Source organism: Schistocerca nitens, chromosome 7 (assembly GCF_023898315.1).
Source record: "Schistocerca nitens isolate TAMUIC-IGC-003100 chromosome 7, iqSchNite1.1, whole genome shotgun sequence".
Classification (NCBI taxonomy): Eukaryota; Metazoa; Arthropoda; class Insecta; order Orthoptera; family Acrididae; genus Schistocerca; species Schistocerca nitens.
The window spans coordinates 62,419,181-62,441,863 of NC_064620.1; the positions used below are offsets into that span (position 1 = coordinate 62,419,181).

The 22,683-nt window shown below is 37.4% G+C and overlaps 1 protein-coding gene across 1 annotated transcript in view; it reads left to right on the forward strand.

Annotated features, from left to right (window-relative positions):
* LOC126195047 (NF-kappa-B inhibitor-interacting Ras-like protein 2) overlaps positions 1-22,683 on the forward strand; it is a 73,890-nt gene that overhangs the window by 24,201 nt on the left and 27,006 nt on the right. The window contains exon 2 of the mRNA XM_049933492.1: positions 8,714-8,856. Coding sequence (XP_049789449.1) covers positions 8,758-8,856 — 99 coding nt within the window. The 5' untranslated portion in view covers positions 8,714-8,757. The remainder of the gene's footprint in view (positions 1-8,713; positions 8,857-22,683) is intronic.

Sequence of the window (22,683 nt, forward strand, 5' to 3'; positions counted from 1 at the left end):
TCACGCACCATGTGATGATTCTTCTAGGTGTATACTTCAGTGCCCAGTGCTTGTCTTCTATCTCACTTTTGTCTGTCAGGCTAAATGTTGTGTCACACATTTTCAACCATGATGACATAGTCATGGATATTGGAGCTGACAGTTCTCCTTTTCTCATTTCATATGTTGTTATGCCATTTTGCTATGAATGAAGGGACTGATACCGAGTGTGTAGTCCCTTTAAACCGATCGTCATCATCATCATCTTTTTCCTCACTGGTATATTTTACGGACAGATGTTAGTGCAGTATGGGTGTGGTTAGTGCGCCTCACCAAAGGTATTTTACAAAACTGAATGTTCTCCAGCTGTAGCAGTCTTTCTGCTGACACACCAGTGTGCCGCCCCCCTCCCACTGCCCCCCCCCCCAAATTCCCTCTTTTTTTTTAGCAGCATAAAAAGTCAAGTCTGTTACTAAACATCTAGCGTCTCCCTTTTAGTCTATATCACATAAGCAGTGTGTACCAGATAATAATGAGGAAATGGAAAATTGTGAATTCTAAACCATCCTCTCTCTGGCACCATTTCTCTTCCACCTTTTCGTGTTATTGAAGGGACTGATAACCTTCTAGTTAAGTCCCTTTAAATTATCACTGTCATCATCATCTTTGTTGAATCTCCTAGCTAATCTATCAGTAGTCCAATTGCTTTCAAGCAAAGTCTTTTTTATCATAGAGGAAATATTTGGTTCTGAACATCAGTTTTCTGTTGCTATCAAAGTAAGACTTAGTAAAGAAAAACTGTTAAATTGTGAGATGGAATTGCTTGCCAGTAATTATCTCCAGGAGGTGAAATGTGTTGTACTGCCAGTAGGGCAATAGACACACACACACACACACACACACACACACACACACACACACACTTTAAAGTAAAAGATACACACTACCTAGCTTTTGTCAGGGACGAAAGAGGGGTAGGTTGGGAATGGTTAAAAAAGTTGGACAGGTCAATCCAACCCCACAGTGAACAAAGGCAGACGAAGATCTATTTGCCCGCCTCCTCCTCATCTTCCCTCCCTCTCCACTGTATGATTAGTAGAAGTGTTTCTGTCTTGGACATATATTTAATTGATTTTGGAGCTCTTTTTCTTTACACTTTTTTCTATGCAGTACATAGCATGATATACATTTTGAGAAAAGTTTTTGTCACAAATATTACTTTTTCGTAAGATTGAGCTTATCCATTACAGATGTTGAAGAATCTGTGACTGTTTGTACAATATAAATACATAAAACTGTAACCAGTCACTTTTTTGAAATATTTATTGGTTGCAGTTTTATGTATTTGCATTAAAAAAAAAGTGTCTTGGGTTCTTAAATATCCATAATGGATAAGCTTAATCTGTTGATACCACAGCATGTAATTAGAACAATGTGCAAATTTTGGAAATGTAAACTTAAACCAATGAAAACAACGCTTGCAAAACATTTAGCAAAAAGGGTGTCTCAGAAAATCTGACTTCATGTCATCCAAGACAGCAAAAGCACAATGTGAAATTATTTGGTTAAAAACTGAAATGAAATCTCTTTGCAAAAAGAAAGATCTTCTCAGTTCACAGCTCTACGATATGCACCCAGAGCTAAGCCATAACCTTATTGCTCATGTATTGATGCTCTTTCTAGACTGTGTCAATTTATATGTCAACAAAGACCATAAGTGTCATCTCACTTAGACACGAGAAAAAGATAAGCACTGTGATCTCAAAAAATGCATTTAAGTCCGTACTATATGCAACTGGGCGAGCAATACTTTTGCATGAAATACAGTATACCATTGGCCTACCTGAGGGAAATAGCTTCAGGTGGTCACATGAGGTTTCCTAGGCCATGAGTAGGAGGTACAGTTTCTACTGGACCCCAAATAAAGTCATGAAGTTCACAATTTACTGAAAAAAATAATGCTGACAAAGCTTTTCACTCCTTTCACGACATCGCACATCCTTACAGTACGCGTGTGTTGATGCTTGATGGCTTGCCTATCTCTGAGGTAACTGAGTTGCGCTGTAGTTCATTAGTCTTTACCGCTAAGTTTCCAGTACGGCTGAACGAGAAAGTGTATGGGGCTCTTCGGCCTCTATCACTCAGAATTGGATGAGCAGAATGGAGGAGGGAGGCATCGCAGGCGATACGGAGCGGCAGAGTAGAGGGGTGCTGGAAGAATCGCCTGTGAAGCTATTTTATTGTGTTCAGTTTGCTGTTTATCTGCAATTAAGTTGAAATATATTCAATTAATAAAGTACACAGCCAATCAGTTGGCAATTTTTATTTATTTTTAGACTTGACCCTGGTTTAGATACCGCTAGGGGTACCTTCATCTTTTTCTCAAATAGAACATAAGTCTTTCGATAAATAAATACTATAGAAATATGCTTCAGAAGTAATGAATTAAAGCTTTTAAACAAAGGTGTTAATCACAATATTGCCCCCACACTAAATAAAAACAGTAGTAAAGATCTAATAGTGAGCACAAAAATTAAATGCACAACTGCTGAACTAAAACACAGCAAACAAATTGCTGTAGGCCAAAAGGCAAACATTATTATGAGAAATATTGACCAGAGCAAAAAGTGCAGTAAGGTGAATAGTGAACATAGGACATATTGTAACAGACACAAGAAACTTTCGACCCAAAATGCCCTTGTTATCAGAGCAGGCAAGGACGGCACTGCTGTTGTCATATATGAATCAGATTATATTAACAAAACTCATGAATTATTCAGAAATAATAACATAAAAGAAATAGCATATGATCCTACTCTCAAATTCCTTGATAAAATTAGAATGTTACTTAAAAACAGCGGCTTTCTGTTAACACCAATAGAAGCAAAACATTGTATAGTGATGAACCCATTGGCACTGAAATTGAGATCACCACCTAAGAGCCATAAACCAGAATATCCTAAACATCCCACTAAGAACTCCATCAATAGTCCAAGCTATAAAATCCCCATGAAACGTAATGACATCATCCACAAGGTATATGTATTTGAATATAAGTTTTCAGTTAACAACAATTATGAGCTCAATGGCAGCATAAAAGATATTCCCATGCCAGCTACAACTAGATTTGCATCTCATGACATAGTCAACTTATATGCAAACATGTGTGCCAAGGAAAAATCAGTATAAGAAACGACATACTCAAACATGGAACAATGGGTAGAGCTGAAATCTACGAACTTGCAAGGGATCCTGGAACTTATATAATCACACTGCTACTTCATGTTCAACAGGATGTTTGAAATTCAGGAAAACGGATCGCCGTTGGGTAGTAGTCTTGCAGGCTTGCTAGCAGACATATGTATTAACAATCTTGGAAACAATTTTTAGATCCTAAACCCAACTGAAAGATCAGTAATTACAAATCCTATGTTGATTACACTCTTTCTGTTCGATGGAACAACAAAAGAAATAGAAAATATAGCCAAAGAACTTCATAAATTACACCACAAAATTCAATTCACTGTAGAACATGAATCACCAGAAGGCATTAACTATCTTGGTTTAAAAATTTCAAATAAAAATCAAGAACATAACTTTCAAATTTTTGGGAAGCCAAAAACCATCAATATTACCACACACAACTTTTCTTGCCATCTAGACCAACATGTAAAAGCATTCTTCAGAACAATGGTTAATCACATGCTTAAAATCCCAATAGACCAAAGTGAAAGACAAAAAGAAACAGAAATTATTAAATTAGTTGCCTCCAGTAATGGGTACAATTTTGCTACTATAGATAAACTAATCAATAGAACAAAATTAAACCAACCAATTGCTGAACAACCACCCACAAACAAGGCGACCACATTTGTAAGCTTGCCACTACTAGGGAAGATTTTTCACCAAATATCCAACCTCTTCAGGACATACAACATAAAAATAAACTACTTCACCGACAATAAAATACAACTAAAATCATATACAGTACCAAAATCACTACACAACAGTATCAGAAGTCTGGTGTATACAAACTCATTTGCAACTCATATCCGAGCTTCTTACTCTTTTAAAACAGTTAATCAATCAGCCAGCTATGCCCCCTTCCCATCCTCCAATCTGACACCCTGCCCCCTGTATCCATCTCTTTACATCCTAACTACTGTTAAAATAAAGAGATTCTTTTATACATATTACCTTTAGACTTTGCCTTTACTAATACTCTTGTCAACATAAATATACCATCACAGAATAAGACCTGTACTAAATGTCAAAACCCCAGCTGCTAAAATAAAGAGATACTTTTATACATATTACCTTTAGCTGAAGTAAACAGAGTTTGTGTTTACAAATATTCAAGTTCATGTTAATGTAAGAATAGAAATAAGTCAGCAGTTCATTCGAAGCTTGTTTTTATTTTTTAAATATAAAGTTCATGGTCGTACAAATAGCTGCAGTTCATTGCAAATACTCTAACTTATTCTTTATTATTTTATACCTAGACATTCATGTTATTGCCAGTTTTGATTAAAATATTTGATTGTAAATTGACTGTATTATGTGTTAACATAAGAATAGAAATAAGATACCAGATAATTTGAAGTTTGTTCTTGTAGTAATTTATTTATTTATTTATTTTGGGCATTCATGGTAATACCAATTTTGATTAAAGTATTTGCCCATACATCAACTTTAATATATGCAAACAAAAACAAATAATATCTCTGTTCAAAGTATGCCTATGCCATATCTTTGTGTGGAGATCTTTGTAACAAGTAACAGTTGTATAGCACACGCTGGAAACTTGCAAACTTTCGTTATTACAGTATACATGCATTCATGTTCTGTAAAAGTGAGTGATGTGGTACCAACTGTCGTGGTACCAACTGTCCGTAATAATGGAAGCGGACAGATTGATATTAAAAACAAAAACCACCCATACTGTCGCAGTAAGTACAAAAGTAAATTTTGAATCCAAATCGGCATATAAACAGTTCTCAAGGTGATGCATTAAAGTATGTTCCATCTTCTTGTCACAAAGCCAGTGCCTAGCATTACTCTTTGAAATAGTTATGTAACCAGTACACCTTATGTAGAAGAGCCTGAAAAGGTTCGAAAACCGATTCATGGACTAAATAACTATTTAAAAAAAGTGATTGGTTGCAATTTTAGGTATTTATAGTACTTTTTGCTCTCTTGAGTGGCTATGTGGTTAATTCCCTCCTGTGGAACACGCCTTATATTAAGCACCTTCAGTGCCAAAGGGTTAGGTTTGTGTGGCACAGTGATGCTGAGGGCTATCCCAGCAGTAGCATAACTACTGGTAGGGCGACCCAAGCCAGACAGGCCTTAGCACAGGGGCCAGTGAAAAATATCCCACAGCTTATGGAAAGGAGGGCTGTGTTTTCCCCAGGGAGCTCCTCCAGCAATGGTTGCATATGAGCATGGCTACCACTAGTTTCCCGAGCTGGGGACTGGTCAGCACCACCAGATCTCTTGTACCATAAACTCTCTGCATACTTTAGGGACTGTTGTTAAGCATGGTGATGGAACATGGTGTGTTTTGGAGAACAGGGTCATTGGCTTCACTGTCTGGACTGTGAGGAAGTTACACTCACAGAAAAGCCTCAACCTCATGGTGTGCTGCTACATGCCGATGGCATGAACGTCTGTTGAGAGTGGGCACCTCTGAAGCACCTGCACACCCCCTACCCTGCCCTCTCACCCCCCATCCCATTTTTCTAAGAGTTGAATAAGGCTTACTGAGGCATGTGGGACTCTTCCTGGTCGTTATTTGGCTCCCTATGAAACAGTTTCAGTTCACATATATACTCCTGATGGCTTAGGTGTGCTGTCAGATAGTACTTACACACACACACACACACACACACACACACACACACACACACACACACACACACACACACACACACAGAGAGAGAGAGAGAGAGAGAGGGGGGGGGTCTAAACCAGTGGGTAAAATAAGGTTTTTATGGATACTTTTTGTATTGACAATATAAGAGTTCAGTTCAAATTCCTATGATTAATTTATTCAGAACAATCTTACAATACTTAATTAGTGCCTCTTTTCTTCCCCTGCCAGCATTGTCCATTGACAGAATCTTCTCCATCAACGGTCTTGTTTTGTCAAAATTAAGAAATAATTTGGGAAAGAAAAGATCCAAAAATTAGTGACAATCTATAAATTTCTGCATCCTTCCAAAAAGTGTTTATCGTTATGATTCTACATCAAGCTAATTTTTTTTATCTGGATGTGTAAATGTTATTTAGCTGTGTTTCTTATATTGCAAGAAAAGTTTAAATCATTAAATTCTTGTGACAGTAAATAGCTGCATTTATTTATTTATTTATTTATTTATGCATTTATTTTACCTGGCAAGATTAGGGCCTTCAGGCCCTCTCTTACACCTAACCAGGCATACTCAGATTCAACAAATTTCAGTTTCTACAGAACATTAAGGACATATTACATGTTATACAGTATTAATGTTAAGAAAAAAAATAGAGATTATAAACGTAGTACAATGATAATTATAACAATCAAAAATTAATTATAACAATCAAGAATAATAATAATAGTAATAATAATAATAATAATAATAATGACTATGTATATGAAAGTAAACATATTTACTAAATATGATAACACTTTTTAATTTATGTAAAGCTAGCTGTTAACATTTTGTATTGTAATCAAATTTTCATGATAAATATAGTTGGGTTTTGGCATTTCTTTTTTAAAGATTTTTCAATTCTATTTTTTTAAAAAACCATATGGCTTTAGTTTTTTTTTTTTTGGGGGGGGGGGGGCTGGGTGTTTGAGTTAAATTACAACCACCCTGACCTAAACCAACCAACAAAAGAGTGCTTGATTGGTCACTCCATCTGGAAATAAGTCTCAGAATTATAACAACAGGGTACTAGTGTGCCCTAACACTTTCTTTGTAATCATGAGAGCAGAGGGGACCTTTGAGAAGGTATACCCTTTCTATATTTGCAAGATGCTGAAGGGTATTGCTGGATCCTTAAAAAGTATTAAATGACTTCATAGTGGAATACTTCTAGTTGAAACTGCCACACCATACCAAGTATCTAAGCTTCTGGGATGTAAGGCCTGGAGTGACTACCTTCTTGTATTTGTATTGGATAACAAGCGTAACTTCTTTAAAGGAATGATTACCTGCTCCGATATAATGGATATGGACCCTGAAGAGAAATGAGCAGAATAGAAAAATGTGTCATGGAAGTACAGAACCATATGAGAAGAGTCAATGGCATGTTGGAAAAAACTGCAATATTTCTTCTAACTTTCAGCACTCTGGACTTAATTGAACCTAGTCTTACAGGCTATGTCCGTCTTAAAAGTTCGACTGTTTGTTCCCAGGCCAATGCGATACTTTAGGTATCAAAGATTTGGTCATACCACTGTGGCATGTAATGGGAAGGCTATGTGTGAAAATTGTATAGGGTAACCTCACAAATCGGGCGAATCTTGTACACATCCTCTGAAATAAATAAACTGCTCCAGGGATCACTCAGGGTATGGAGCAGTAAGAGGGGTTTTATAGTGAAAAACGAAAAACAAAGGAACCCCCCCCCCCCTTCCCCGATGAGGCCTTGAAGACCACATGATAGTTGTCCAACCACCATGTCATCCTCAGGATTCATCACTGGATGCAGTATGGTGGTGCATGGGGGTAAGCACACTGCACCCTCACCATGGTAGACGTTTTGACTTTGGAGCCACGACCTCTCCATCAGGTAGTTAGCCCCTCAATTGGAATCATGAGACTGAGTGCACCCCAGTCCATTCCTTACATCCAGGAAAAATCTCAAAATCCCTTGCAGTACTGGGAATTGAACTCGAGTCCGCTGCATCATGGTCAGTCGCGTTGGCCACTCGGTTACGGGGGCAGACGAGTTTATAATGAGGAAAGTAAAATTTAGTTGATAAGTCATGAGACCCATACCTTTGTGTAAAGGCAAAAAAGCTTCCAAAGCTATGCAATGTCCAGTGTTTGATACTTATTTTGCACTGGCCCTTAAAAAGCCAATCACCAAGTGTGATACCCTTGCACAAACCCAGACCACAGATTCAAGTACGAGTACATGCACTTGTCAGTATACCTTTGCGGTGGTGGTGGGGTGGGGGGCAGTGGAGGGGGGAGGGAGAAGCTACACTTGACTCCAAAAATATTTGGAAGCCATCAACAACATGCATGGATCCTAGGCCACGTATCACTGCACGCTATCAGAGTCCTCTCTACCCATGCAACCAACTCCTCCCAACTCCCTCCATTTTTAACCAGACATAATGTCTGAGAAAGGAAAGAAACAATAATAATCATCATCATATTTATTTTTCATTCATTCCTTAATGTCTTGGTGCATGTGTAAGAAGACTGAAGTGAAGTGCACAAGGAATCAAAGGCAACTAGATGACAAGTACATGTACTTTAAAATTCCGTTTCAGGCCTTTGCTTTTCATATGGAAGTTCTGTGAGACAATGAAATAAAGTTATAGGAGTCTGTGTAAATGTTATTTATTTTAGAGGTAGTTTGCTTTTGTGGCAATAAACATACTTCATTTATGTTAAAAGTAATAGTAGACAAAATATAGAAACTCCAGATAGGAATTCAACAATGTAGGAAAAGATGGATTGTTACTTTGTTGTTGTTGTTATAAGTAATAGTAGTTTCTTTTCCATTGCAGCATATCGCCAAATCCAAGGTATAGACAAACTAAAGCCAAATCAAATGGGCAAAACAGCTCGGGTTGTGATGTGTGGCTTAAGAAAAGTTGGAAAAACAGCAGTACTGGAACAACTAATTTATGGAAACATTTCAAAATCCACTGTAAGTAATAGAAATTGTCTTTATTTGCTTTAATAAACTTTTTGACACATGAGACAAATATTAGAATGTATTAAACACTTTAAAAGGTAAATGAATTGCGGATTTTTACTTAGCCCACAGGTGTATATCAGGTATATGAATAATGTGGCATACATTAAAACCATTCATTTATGTTTGTGGGAGGGGGAAAAAAAAGACAAACAGCTGTGTTGTGAAGAACATCACTTTGAAATTAGGGGCATTTACCGACATCGAGAATTAACACATTTACACAAATAATTTTTTTATGTTAAATAGGATAATGGAAGATATGGATGAAATACAAACAGTAACATAGAAAAATTAAACATTCATTGTGTAGAGGCAGTGTTCAGTAGTTGATAGATACAGTCTCGGAGTTTAACACTCCTACTCAGCATTTGAAATGCATACGTATTCATAGCAAATACTCATTGCATTAGCCTCTTGCACTATGTGTACTCTGAAGAAAAACACAAGTTCAAAAGTTAAAATGTAGTGAGCAAAGTGTTTTTGTGCAATAAACATACCTCATTTATGTTAAAAGCGACAGTAGACAAATAATGGAACCGCCAGGTAGGAATATCAACAATGTAGTCTTTCCTCCACACAGTGAATAGCTGTTGCTTTTTGTCCAGTTGTCAGTGTATGATGGAGATAATTATCATGGTGTCATAACAACAGGAGTAATGAGTGATGTGGACATTAGTTAAGACACCAGATTAGTTTTCAGAAGGATTTGTGTTCTGTTCCCCCTCTGACCTCTCTGATTTAGGTTAACTGTTTAACACTAGGATTTTTTTTTAAAGATGTGTAACTGATTTCATTTTTCCTTCTTTTCAATAAAATATTGACCCATAATCTCCCTCCCTTATTACCACAGTCTCTCTCATATGTAAGGTTGTCCTTTGCATGTCCTTTAAAAAAAATCTGTATGGTGTTTGAGAAACAGAATGGGAGAAAAGTGGACAAAATTAAGTGAAGCTCAGAGAAAATAGTTCCACAGTCCCTTAACGAAGTGTTTTACAAACTAGCAGAATATGTGTGAATGGAAAATCATACAAATAGCTGAGTTCCTTCTAACATAGAACTTAAAAAGCAAACGTCTTTGGAAAGTGCAATCAAAATAAAAATACATAAAAGGTAGTAAAAAAGTGATCCACATTGCTGTTCCACTCATTCAGCAATTGTAATGATTTATAATATAATGTGTAAATTAAACACACTGTGCACTAATTAACTATCTGTGTCAAATCTACTACTGCAGGCCCAGAAAGAACTTTGGCCTGTTGTGACACAAACCAGCTGTATGTGTTGTAGTTGGAAGCATTGATCTTCAACAGTTCCAGTGATGACAATCTTCTCAGTTAGGTCTAATTGTGAAGATGCTACCACTGAGATGTGGTGAGGTGTTCTAGTTGGTCTTGAAGATCTGGACCTTGCAATGGAAATTCACTAGGGTTGGGATCAACTTTTTGAAGCCAATAGGAGGTTGCCAGAGGGGGGACCAACTTTTTGAAACCATCCATACAGTTGCTTAGCTTAGGGTCTCAGATATGACACCCTTTAGCCATTCACCTTGTTGGGCTCTCATTTACGAGAAATCAATGAAAATGTGTTTTTCGTGACCCAGTGCAGCCTTGAAATTAATACAAACTTCCCAAATGGCATTACAGCATATTGGTTAAGTTGTTTAGCTGGTGCACTGAAGTTTACCAGCACGAATGCCATCAGGTATCATAATTTATTTTTTAATTTTTATTTAGATAACTGCAACAATGTTTGTTCAGTTAATTGATGTGAGTATATTATTTTCATTTCTAACCTTCGCCGTGTCACTTTAATCGTTGTATTAACTTTTTTATATGATGTCATTTTTTCTTCCTTTTATTTTTCCATTTTGGAACTTGTTCATGTAATTTTACACATTGTTATATATTTACATCGTTTTAATTTTGTCTGCGTCCTCATTTTATTTATTTATTTTTTGTTCATGTTATCGCAGTCATTATTTCTAGTATCTGTTCTGCTTGAATTTCATTTTATTTGTAATTCCTTCTTTCATTTAAATCTTGATATGTATCATTATAGCTGTAATAGGTATTTTAAAATTACTATTGGCAGTAAGATATTTTTTTTGTCACAACAGGTATGTCAGAATTTGGGTTGACGTTTGATCTCTCCAGTGGCATGAAAATAATTGGTGGATTTCCCATTAACCATTACAAATCAGTTTTTCATTTGAGGAGCTTCTTTGCAAGTGAGGCATTTAATGTATGACAACACAAATCCATCAGCCAGTGAAAGTTGTGATGAAAGAGTGGAGGAATTCAATGAAGAAGCAAGGAGAACATATTTCAATACCGTACACTGGGTGTTATTTATTTACAGATATAGAACTCTCATATCTAAAAACCCCCCTGATTTGATAAATTCAGAAACAATAATGATGGGCAAGTGAATCACAGAGACAAAAATTTGACTCATGAAGGAGTGTGTTATTGTTCACAGTGAAGATGTAATTTTAAACACAGAGATTGACGAAGAGAGACTGTATGATGAGGTATGTTTTTACATACTGCAATCTATTGGTTTTCTGATTTTTTTCCTTTTGATGCTAAAATGAAAAATATATTCATTGCAGTGTACTGTTGACAATGAAGAGTGGATGAATATTTTAAACTGTTGCAATTTTGAAGCACTTTGATCAAATTACATTTTGTTAACATACAAAGCAAAATCAGTTGCCTTTGCTGAAGACCATCCCAGTTATTCTTTGAAGAACCGACAAGGAAGTGGTTTCTCCTGTATATGAAGAAAAGAATATTTGAAGAAATGGAAAGAAGCAAGGAGGAACAAAAATCACGTAGCTGTGCATGATAGATTCTGAAATATTCAAAAAATTTAAGGAAGCTCGGATGTGCCTCGAACAAATGACAGCTTGTACCCTCCAACAGTGGCTGATGGCTATCACTTTTCCTTATTTATAAGAAAACTTTTAGCTTTTTGCAAGTGGGAAGTGGGTGAAAATTTTAAAATGGGATGTGGAGTCCATTAAAGAAAATTGGTCAGCTTCGTTAGCAGAATGATGTCGGAAAACTTGAAGAAACTACTGAAGCAGCAAAGCTGTCTCAGAAACAAATTGTATTGATAATGGGTGAGTAAAATCAAAAATTTGTCATTAAAACTGATCAAATGGGGTGCAGTTTCCGATCAATGTACGAGGTGTGTTTTTTAAGTAAGTACCATTTTGCCACACTGCAGCCGCAGCGCTGCAGTCGGCGTTCTGCGATTGCGCACTGGGTACCTACATCTGTTGTCTATGCACTGACTCCATTGCAGTCTGATTCTTCCTTGTTTACGTTGTGTACTGAGTGTTTAAGATGCGTCCGATAATTGTGAGTCCCGCCGACTGTGAAGTACGGGCTGTTATAAGATTTCTTAGTGCTAAAGGCCGAAAAGCGATCGATGTTTCGTGAGATCTGTGCAGCTTACAGAGAAAACGTTATGAGTGATGGAATGGTAAGAAAGTGGGTGAGAGCATTTATGGATGGCTGCACAAATGTGCATGATGAACAACGGAGTGGGCGTCCTTCATTCGTTAATGAAAGTTTGGTGCAGGAAGTGGACAATAAGGTGAGAGAAAATAGATGCTTTACGATTTCCTCCTTGCGGGATGACATTCCTAATGTTTCTCGTTGTGTTTTGTATGGCATTGTGACCGAGCACTTGAATTACTGAAAATTGTGTGCACATACATGTTGACGGATGTGCACAAAACCAAACGTTTAGACAGTGCATTGGCTTTCCTTGAGCGATACCACAACAACAGTGATGATTTCTTAAGCCAAATTGTTACAGGCGATGAAACATGGGTGGTCTGTGTCACACCAGAATCAAAGCAACAGTCTGTGGAATGGCAGCATTCAGATTCACCCAGAAAAGTGAAGTTTAAGCAAACTATTTCTGCCTGGAAAATCATGTGCACAGGTTTTTGGGACAGAAAAGGAGTATTGCTTTTGGAATTTCTGCCTCGTAATGAGACAATTAATGCAGCAGCTTACTGTAAGACATTGCACAATCTGTGCCGTTCAGTTCAGAACAAAAGACGTAGCAAGTTGAGCAAGGGCATTGTTTTGCTGCAAGACAATGCCCGTCCGCATGTGGCGAATCAGACCAAAGATCTCATCACATCTTTTCAATGGGAAACTCTAGATCATCCTCAGTACAGCCCCAATCTTGCGCCCAGTGACTACCATCTGTTCCTGCACTTGAAGAAACACCTGGGTGGCCAGCGTCTTCAAGACAATGACAAAGTCAAAACATTGGTGATGCAGTGTTTAACAAGTCAGGCAGCAGACTTCTGTGAAGAGGGTATTCAAAAACTGGTACAACATTATGCCAAGTGCCTCAATATTGATGGAAATTATGTAAAAAAGTAGATTAAGGTACAGGCTTTCACGTAAAAATAAAATTATTGAGATATCTTAGCACGTCTTTTTTTAATTTCAAAACAGTGCTTACTTAAAAAAACACGCCTCATATATTCACTCACTGACTTTCAGGGATAAAAAATCATTTTCATGGAAAAGAAAAAAACAACACATTCATATACAGTGCATTATATTTTGTCATTCTCCAAAGAATTGCTGCCTATGTATGAAGGAAATCTGGAATAAATTTGGACCAAACGATGCAAAAGAAATTGAATGCTTGGAGTCAAACGGAAATGTAGTCATCACATGAATTCTGAAAAATTAACAAAAGAAATGAACACACAATATTTTGAATCCATGCAAAAATTATTAATCGATTAAAATGATTTTTGTTGTTTGTAGATTCATGAAGTGAAGTGGTCAGATTGACAATATATTATGTGATGAAGTATTTATAAATAGTGATGGAAAACCTTGAAATAAATGTGATATTGCTAAATGTGAAGACACAATTAAAATCCATTAATTTGTTCATTATATTCTGTAGTATTTAATTTTGTGTGGTATGGCTGGTCTGAATCAAAATTGTGTACGGAAGGGCAGTATTTCATAATGTTAGTGAAGTGTGCGTCTCTAAATTTGTTAAAGGCAGTGAGGTAGCATTTATATTTTATTCATGTTGTGAGAAAATAAACATTTTAAATATTTGTATGACGATAAACATAAAATAAAGGTACTGTTGTAAGAAAAAACAGATTTTAGTGACCATTGCACAACCAATATCAGTAGGTTATTTATTAATAGAGAAGTCGAATTTTTAAATGTTTAAGTAGTAGAATAGATAAATAAAAATCACAAGGGGCAAACTACCAAATGAAAAAAGAATAAAGGATGAAGAAAAACGAGAGCAAATGAAAGAATTAATATGATGATTAAAATGTTGTGCAAAGGATTAGAAATGAAAAAAATGTATTTCAACCAATTAAATGAACAAAAATAATGTTGAGTTATGTCAATAATTTTTATAAAGGTATATGGCAACTGATGGGACTCAAACCCACAACCTTCAGCACCACCAGCTAGATAATTTGACCACTTTGGTATGTTGCCACTTATGAAATCACTTGTTATTTTTAAGGCTCTAGTGGATCACGAGGACTTATATTCAGTGATTACTTGCAAACAAAGGCTCATCAGGATGAATGGCTGCAGGTTGTGCTATGTGGTGGAACAGTATTAACATGTTTACATCGTTTCAAATGGTTGGTGACTCATCATGAAATGAAGTCTCATACTTTTAAATTGCTTTAATTGGTGATTTCATAGTTCAATAACAGACTCAAAACCATTGATTTAAATGTGAGAGCTTTTCACTTTTATTTATATTAACACACCAGTTCACAATTAATCTTGTCATATTATTAATTGTTTGACAGTCCACTTTCCTTTGCAACACTGCTACTAAAAGAAGTTAGATACCAGCCACAGCATATTTAAATAGTGACAATTTGTCAAAAACTGATCCCCATCTTGATGTCAGATGTATGGTGACCATGGATTCGAAAGAAATTCACATGAGATATTTAGACATATCTATACCTAGGATGTTCCTGAGTGGGTGGCTAAACATGAACTTTTACAGTATGGCACAGACTTGATACTAAGATGTTAACCAGTTGAGTTCCAGGTGCAAACTCTGACAAATAAGTGTTAATTGGGTGACTTATAACTGCAAACTTTCCATTCAGAGCTCAACACTTACACAAATGTGCTAACCTGTGAGTGCTAACGTCGAACTACCAACTTGTTGTGTAGTGACTGTATGTAATGACAGGTGTACGGATAATTAATGAAGTCAGTAACTACATTTTACTTTATAGTGATACAGGGGCCACATTTAATAATGGTCTCATTCTGTTGCATTGATTAATAATTTTATTTAACTGTTTGTTAGGTGCCTGTAAAGGTAATTAAATTGGATGGTCTATTCGGTTGTATACCTAAGGGATTATTTACCAACTTTCCTGTAAAATTATCTAGTTAATAATTTCATTAATTTATTTACTTCCTTAAATAGGGTCATATTTGGGTAACCAAATGTACCATTTGATTCACAAAAGTTATGGCAACAAAAGTGTAACATCATACGTGTGAATTAAATAAGCGTACAAGTTCAAATAACAAAAGTAATTTCAGGTGGGACAAAACTTTAGTGGACTTCAGTGAATAACTTTTTAACTAATGACTTCGATAAAAAATAAACTGTTTATTGGAAAGGGTGACGTTAGGGCTGTCCAGTAAGTAAAGGTGTAGATCGTTATTAGCTAACATTTTTACGATCACATGGCATGGGAACACAGTCATCTACCAATTTCTTGTGCTACAAAAGGTTTCCAGTAAAACTAAGTAGACCATTTGAATCAGCAGAGCTTAACTGAACTGTTGAATTATATGTTTTAAAGGAATATGGTCTAAATAAAGATTTCAACATTTTCAACAGTGGAAACTCTAGGTTGGAATATCAACAATATAAGGAAAAGGTAGATTGCTACTCGCTATAAAGGTGACACATTGAGTTTTGCAAACAGGCACAATGAAAAGACAGTTACACATTTAGCTTTCCGCCATAGCCTTTTTCAGTAAAAAAGGAAACACACACACACACACACACACACACACACACACACACACACACACACACACAAAATCACCATCTCTGGCATCTATGGCATGTTAACTAGTATACTGTAGGAAAAAAGAAAACAAAATTGTGTAAGGAGTAGAATGGTAGCAAATGGAGTAATTCTATCTTGCTACATTTCAGTGGGATGCTAGCATACTCCACTGTAAAGGTGCTTTCTAAAATTCTATCCCAATGGTGAGGAACAATTTATATGTGTGACATTTTCAAAATGCTTCTTGTACCTCTGTCATAACTGCATATTGATTAGCAGTATAGTTGTCACACTGAGTGTAATGTGTGGGTTGACATGAGGACATTTGTGAAATGAAAGACTGTAGTCATCCTCCAACGTGATATACTTGTGTTCCTGCGGAAGGAGACCTCTCTCATCTAGTGAGGTACACACATATCCTGCCCAACTATCTCAAGGCAGCCTGTAAAATTTGTATGGTTAAAAGGAAAACGAGAAGAAGAAGGCATGCAAGTAAGTGGACTTGCACTTTTCTCCTAAGTACACGTGTTACACACCTGAAGAATGATGTTGGTACATTGTTATTGATTATGGCTAGCTTAATTTAAAGACAGGTTGTAAACATAGTACATACACCAAAAAAAGTTTTACATCACCTTGATTCCGAGAGTTCCACAACCTGTACAGAAAATTGGAATAGAGATCAACATAAACACCATTTCCACCCTTTTTCTTGCTCATGAAAACCACACATTGCATGTTGTACCACCATACATCGAGACCTACAGAGGTGATGGTCCAGATTGCTGTACACACCGGTACCTCTAATACCCAGCAGCATGCCCTCTTGCATTGATGCATGCCTGTATTCGTTGTGGCATACTATCTACAAGTTCATAAAGGCAGTGTTGGTCCAGATTGTCCCACTCCTCAATGATGATTCAGCGTAGATTCCTCAGAGTGGTTGGTGGGTTACGTCATCCATAACAGTCCTTTTCAATCTATCCCAGGCATGTTCGATAGGGTTCATGTCTGGAGAACATGCTGGCTACTCTAGTCGAGCGTTGTCATTATCCTGAAGGAAGTCATTCACAAGATTTGCATGATGGGGGCACGAATTGTTGCCCATGAAGAGGAATGCCTCACCAAAATGCTGCTGATATGGTTGCACTATTGGTTGGAGGACGGCATTCACGATTGTGCAGCCATTATGGCACTTTCCATGACCACCAGTGTCATACGTCGGCCCACATAATGCCGCCCCAAAACAGCAGGGAATCTCCACCTTGCTACACTTGCTGGACAGTGTGTCTTAAGGCATTCAGCCTGACCGGGTTGCATCCAAACACGTCTCTGATGATTGTCTGGTTGGAGGCATATGCGACACACATCGGTGAAGAGAACATGATGCCAATCCTGGGCGGTCCATTCGGCATGTTGTTGAGCCCATCTGCACCACACTGCATGGTGTCATGGTTGCAAAGGTGGACATCGCCATGGACTTCAGGAGTGAAGTTGCGCATCATATAGCCTATTGTGCACAGGTTGAGTCACAACACAACATCCTGTGGCTTCATGAAAAGCATTATTCAGCATGGTGGCATTGCTGTCAGGGTTCCTCAGAGCCATAATCCGTAGGTAGCAGTCATCCACTGCAGTAGTAGCCCTTGGGTGGTCTGAGTGAGGCATGTCATCTCTCTGTATCTCCTCCATGTCCAAATAACATCACTTTGGTTCACTCCGAGACCCCTGGACACTTCCCTTGTTGAGAGCCCTTCCTGGCACAAAGTAACAGTGCAGACGTGATCGAACCGTGGTATTGACTGTCTAGGTATGATTGAACTACAGACACCACAAGCCGTGTACCTCCTTACTGGTGGAATGACTGGAACTGATTGGCTGTCAGAACCCCTCTGTCTAATAGGCACTGCTCATGCATGGTTTTTTACATCTTTGGGCAGGTTTAGTGACATCTCTGAACAGTCAAAGCGACTGTGTCTGTAATAAAATAGCCACAGTCAATGTATATCTTCAGGAGTTCTGGGAACCGGGGTGATGGAAAACTTTTTTTGATTGTGTATTAAAAAATACTTTGAAGCCCTGAAAACAACTGAAAGGGATAGGGCTAACTAAACTTAACCTTGGCTTTGTATTGTATCAAAAGTGTTGCTAGATAGAAACCTGGATACTTGTCTCATGGCTAACTTGTGATGCATTGAACAGAGTGACTACATAACAGTGCTTCACAATAATTGATCTGAGCACAACTATAATATACATTGTGTGTTGTACATCCAGAGTCTAGATATATGTGTGGTTGTTGTTTTGTATAAGCCAAAAAGCCAAAGACACATTCATCGGTACAACAGGTGTTCTTTGATTTGCTCTGGAAGGAGACTGAGGGGTACTATAAAACACAAAATATTAGTTCATTTTACTACAAAATAGATAGATGAGTTACTCAATTTTACACAGTCCATTTCCACAGAAATGTCATGAATATATACAGCTGTCTCTCATCATTAACATTTCTTTTTATACAGACAATATACAAGCCTCTTACTCAGAGTACATATAACAATAACTTTCACGTAGTGTTCACCCTGTTACACAGCTGGCCTACCAATAGATAATGCTGTAGTCTTTGTCGTTGATTGGAACTCTAGCTGAGCAGTACTGTGCTCGGCCATAAGTAGATCTTTTGCAGCGGCATAGCGAAAAGTCAGTGTGGCTTGTAGTGTTTGTCTCTTTTCGTGGTTGCATTTTGAGGTAGCGACCTTGGTTTGGCACCTAGCTCTTCAAACAACACATTATGGCATCACAGAAATGAAAAGCATATTGTGTGAATACAAATTATTGATCGTGTGAAGAATGCTGATACAATAGCAGCTTTAGTATATGAATGTGGTGTACCAAAAGGAGCAACCAGCAGGTGGATGAAAGAAGAGAATAAACTTTGAAGTTTTGTAAGCACAAGTGAAGGTGCTGTTGCAATGGATAGAAAAAAGGACAAATCTAGGAAAGGACAGCATCTTTGTCGAATGTTTTTATAGGTGATTTTTAATAAAGCGAAATGAAGGTATACTTTTCTTCGGGGCCAATTATTAAATATGATTTTCAAGATGAAAATGTTCCCACGGAAATAGCCACATAAGCACTGGAAAAGCAAGATTTCTTATGGCACCTGCATCACAATTTTCTGAAATTCTACACAAAGTAATGTTAGATGCAAATTTTAGTCATCAAGTGTATAAGAGCACTTTCATTATCGACTGCTTCATATGAGAATCCTTGATGTAAAGAAATCAGATAATGAGACTGGTTTCAAACTGAATAAAGACAGAAGTACCCTGCACTTTGCCACAAATGAATTAATTAGCCATAAGGCAAAACCTCTTCGTGTAGGAAAAAGTAAAAGCCCAAAATGTTTCAAGCGTGTAAACATATCATTACAGTATACTTGTTATTCTTTTCTGGACTTTCTGTTGTTTGATTTCTTTCTTTCTTTGTTTATTTACTAGCTGACAATTTTGTAGTAGTAGTGAAAACAAATAATGAACTGTGTTTGTAATGAAGTATTTGTGAAAACACCTTTGAAATTTTGAAGCAGTTGTACAAAGAAAAATTTATAATGTACAAATGTGTAAGTACAGTATCCAAATTAAAAAAAAGTGGCCCTGGACAGTTCTTGTATGCTGGGTGCAGCTGTTTAGCACGTCTACAACGTGATTTTGTAAATGTCTCTAAAGCAATACCTTTTTGTAGCTCTATAGATGGTTGCTATTCTCACCTTCACAGCTGACAGCTGTCAAAAGTGGTGCCAAGTGTCAAGGGTTTCCTTAATTCTATTGACTGTACAAGTGTTTTAGTAGTAAAGAATAAATGTCGTAAAATTTCATGCATGATGCAGCGATTTTTAACACATCTCAGTGTTTATGACGTCATAGCTCTTGAATTGTGTGTCACACAGTGATGCATTTGTGTAGGTACATTCAGTGACATACATGGATATTGTCTTAAACATGTAGCAAATAGAATTAGTAGCAAAGGAGTAATAAATTTAAGTGTCAAGCATGATGCGGCAGCTTTTCATTCATCTCATTTTTTATGATGTAATCGGCAGTTTTTCATGCATCTCATTTTTTATGATGTCATATCTCCTGAAATATGTTTATGTTAGGTAGATGGTTCTTACCCTAACAGTGATAGGTTTTGTGTCTTACAGATCCCTGATATCTCAACACATATTCCTCTCTTTGATGACTCTGTGGGGGACCTCCTTGTTTCTTATTTTACATCCCATCTAATTGTCAATATTGTTCTCCAGATTTACTCCCATACAATGCTGTGCTCCAAATGTACATTCTCAGAAATTTCTTCCTCAGATTGAGGCTTATGTTTTTATACTAGTAGACTTGTTTTGGGCAGAAATGCTGTTTTTGCCTGTGCTAGTCTACTTTTTGTGTCTTCCTTGCTTTGTCAGGCAGGCATGCATTATTTTGCTTAAAATGTAGCAGACGACTTCACCTACTTCGTTGTCACCAATTTTGATAAGTTTATCACTAATCTGATTTTTGCTACTCCTAATTACAGGGTTATTACAAATGATTGAAGCGATTTCACAGTTCTACAATAACTTTATTATTTGAGATATTTTCGCAATGCTTTGCACACACATACAAAAACTCAAAAAGTTTTTTTAGGCATTCACAAATGTTCGATATGTGCCACTTTAGTGATTCGGCAGACATCAAGCCGATAATCATGCTCCTCCCTCACTCGGCGCAGCATGTCCCCATCAATGAGTTCGAAAGCATCGTTGATGCGAGCTCGCAGTTCTGGCACGTTTCTTGGTAGAGGAGGTTTAAACACTGAATCTTTCACATAACCCCACAGAAAGAAATCGCATGGGGTTAAGTCGGGAGAGCGTGGAGGCCATGACATGAATTGCTGATCATGATCTCCACCAGGACCGATCCATCGGTTTTCCAATCTCCTGTTTAAGAAATGCCGAACATCATGATGGAAGTGCGGTGGAGCACCATCCTGTTGAAAGATGAAGTCGGCGCTGTCGGTCTCCAGTTGTGACATGAGCCAATTTTCCAGCATGTCCAGATACACATGTCCTGTAACGTTTTTTTCGCAGAAGAAAAAGGGGCCATAAACTTTAAACCGTGAGATTGCACAAAACACGTTAACTTTTGGTGAATTGCGAATTTGCTGCACGAATGCGTGAGGATTCTCTACCGCCCGGATTCGCACATTGTGTCTGTTCACTTCACCATTAAGAAAAAATGTTGCTTCGTCACTGAAAACAAGTTTCACACTGAACGCATCCTCTTCCATGAGCTGTTGCAACCGCGCCGAAAATTCAAAGCGTTTGACTTTTTCATCGGGTGTCAGGGCTTGTAGCAATTGTAAACGGTAAGGCTTCTGCTTTAGCCTTTTCCGTAAGATTTTCCAAATCGTCGGCTCTGGTACGTTTAGCTCCCTGCTTGCTTTATTCGTCGACTTCCGCGGGCTACGCGTGAAACTTGCCTGCACGCGTTCAACCGTTTCTTCGCTCACTGCAGGCCGACCCATTGATTTCCCCTTACAGAGACATCCAGAAGCTTTAAACTTCGCATACCATCGCCGAATGAAGTTAGCAGTTGGTGGATCTTTGTTGAACTTCGTCCTGAAGTGTCGTTGCACTGTTATGACTGACTGATGTGAGTGCATTTCAAGCACGACATACGCTTTCTCAGCTCCTGTCGCCATTTTGTCTCACTGCGCTCTCGAGCGCTCTGGCGGCAGATACCTAAAGTGCGGCTTCAGCCGAACAAAACTTTATGAGTTTTTCTACGTATCTGTAGTGTGTCGTGACCATATGTCAATGAATGGAGCTACAGTGAATTTATGAAATCGTTCCAATCATTTGTAATAGCCCTGTACTTTATACTTTCTGCAGTTTACCCTGAATTCATGTTCTGTACTCACCAGGTGGTTCATTCCATTCACCAGCTCCTGTAATTCTTTTTTGTTTTCACTGTGGATAGCAATGTCTTCATGGAATGTTATCATTAACATACTTTCAGCCTGAATTTTAGTTCCACCTTTGAACTTTTTTTTATTACTGTCATTTCTTCTTTGATTTATTGATTGAACAGTTGGGGAAAAAGACTGCATGTACTTGTCTTAAAACTTTTTTGATCTGAGCACGTTGTTCGTGGTCTACCATTCTTATTCTTCTCTCTTAGTTCTTGTAGATATTATACAGTATGTCATTCATCTTTCCCTACAGCTTAATCTTATTTTTATATTACATTTTTTCAGAATTTTGAACATGTTCAGCCATGTTACAATGTCAATTTTTTTTTTCCAGTTTGATAAATCCTCTGAACATGTCTTGATTTTTCTGAAGTCTTGCTTCCAACCTTTCAGTTGCATTTACCATTCCTAAAGCTAAGCTAATCGTCATCTAACCGATCTACAGTTTTCTTTCCTATTCTTCTGTATGTTATTCATATCAGCAGGTTGGATGCATTAGAAGTTAAACCAGTTGTGTGATAATTGTCAAACATATCTGCCCTTGCTTTCTTTGGAACGGTGTGGATAAATTTTTTTCTAAAAATCTGATAGTATATCTCCAATTGTGTTGCTTCTATACATTGGGTTGCCGTTTACCCCAATAATTTTTAAAATCACGAACGAATGTTATCAATAGCTTCTACTTTATT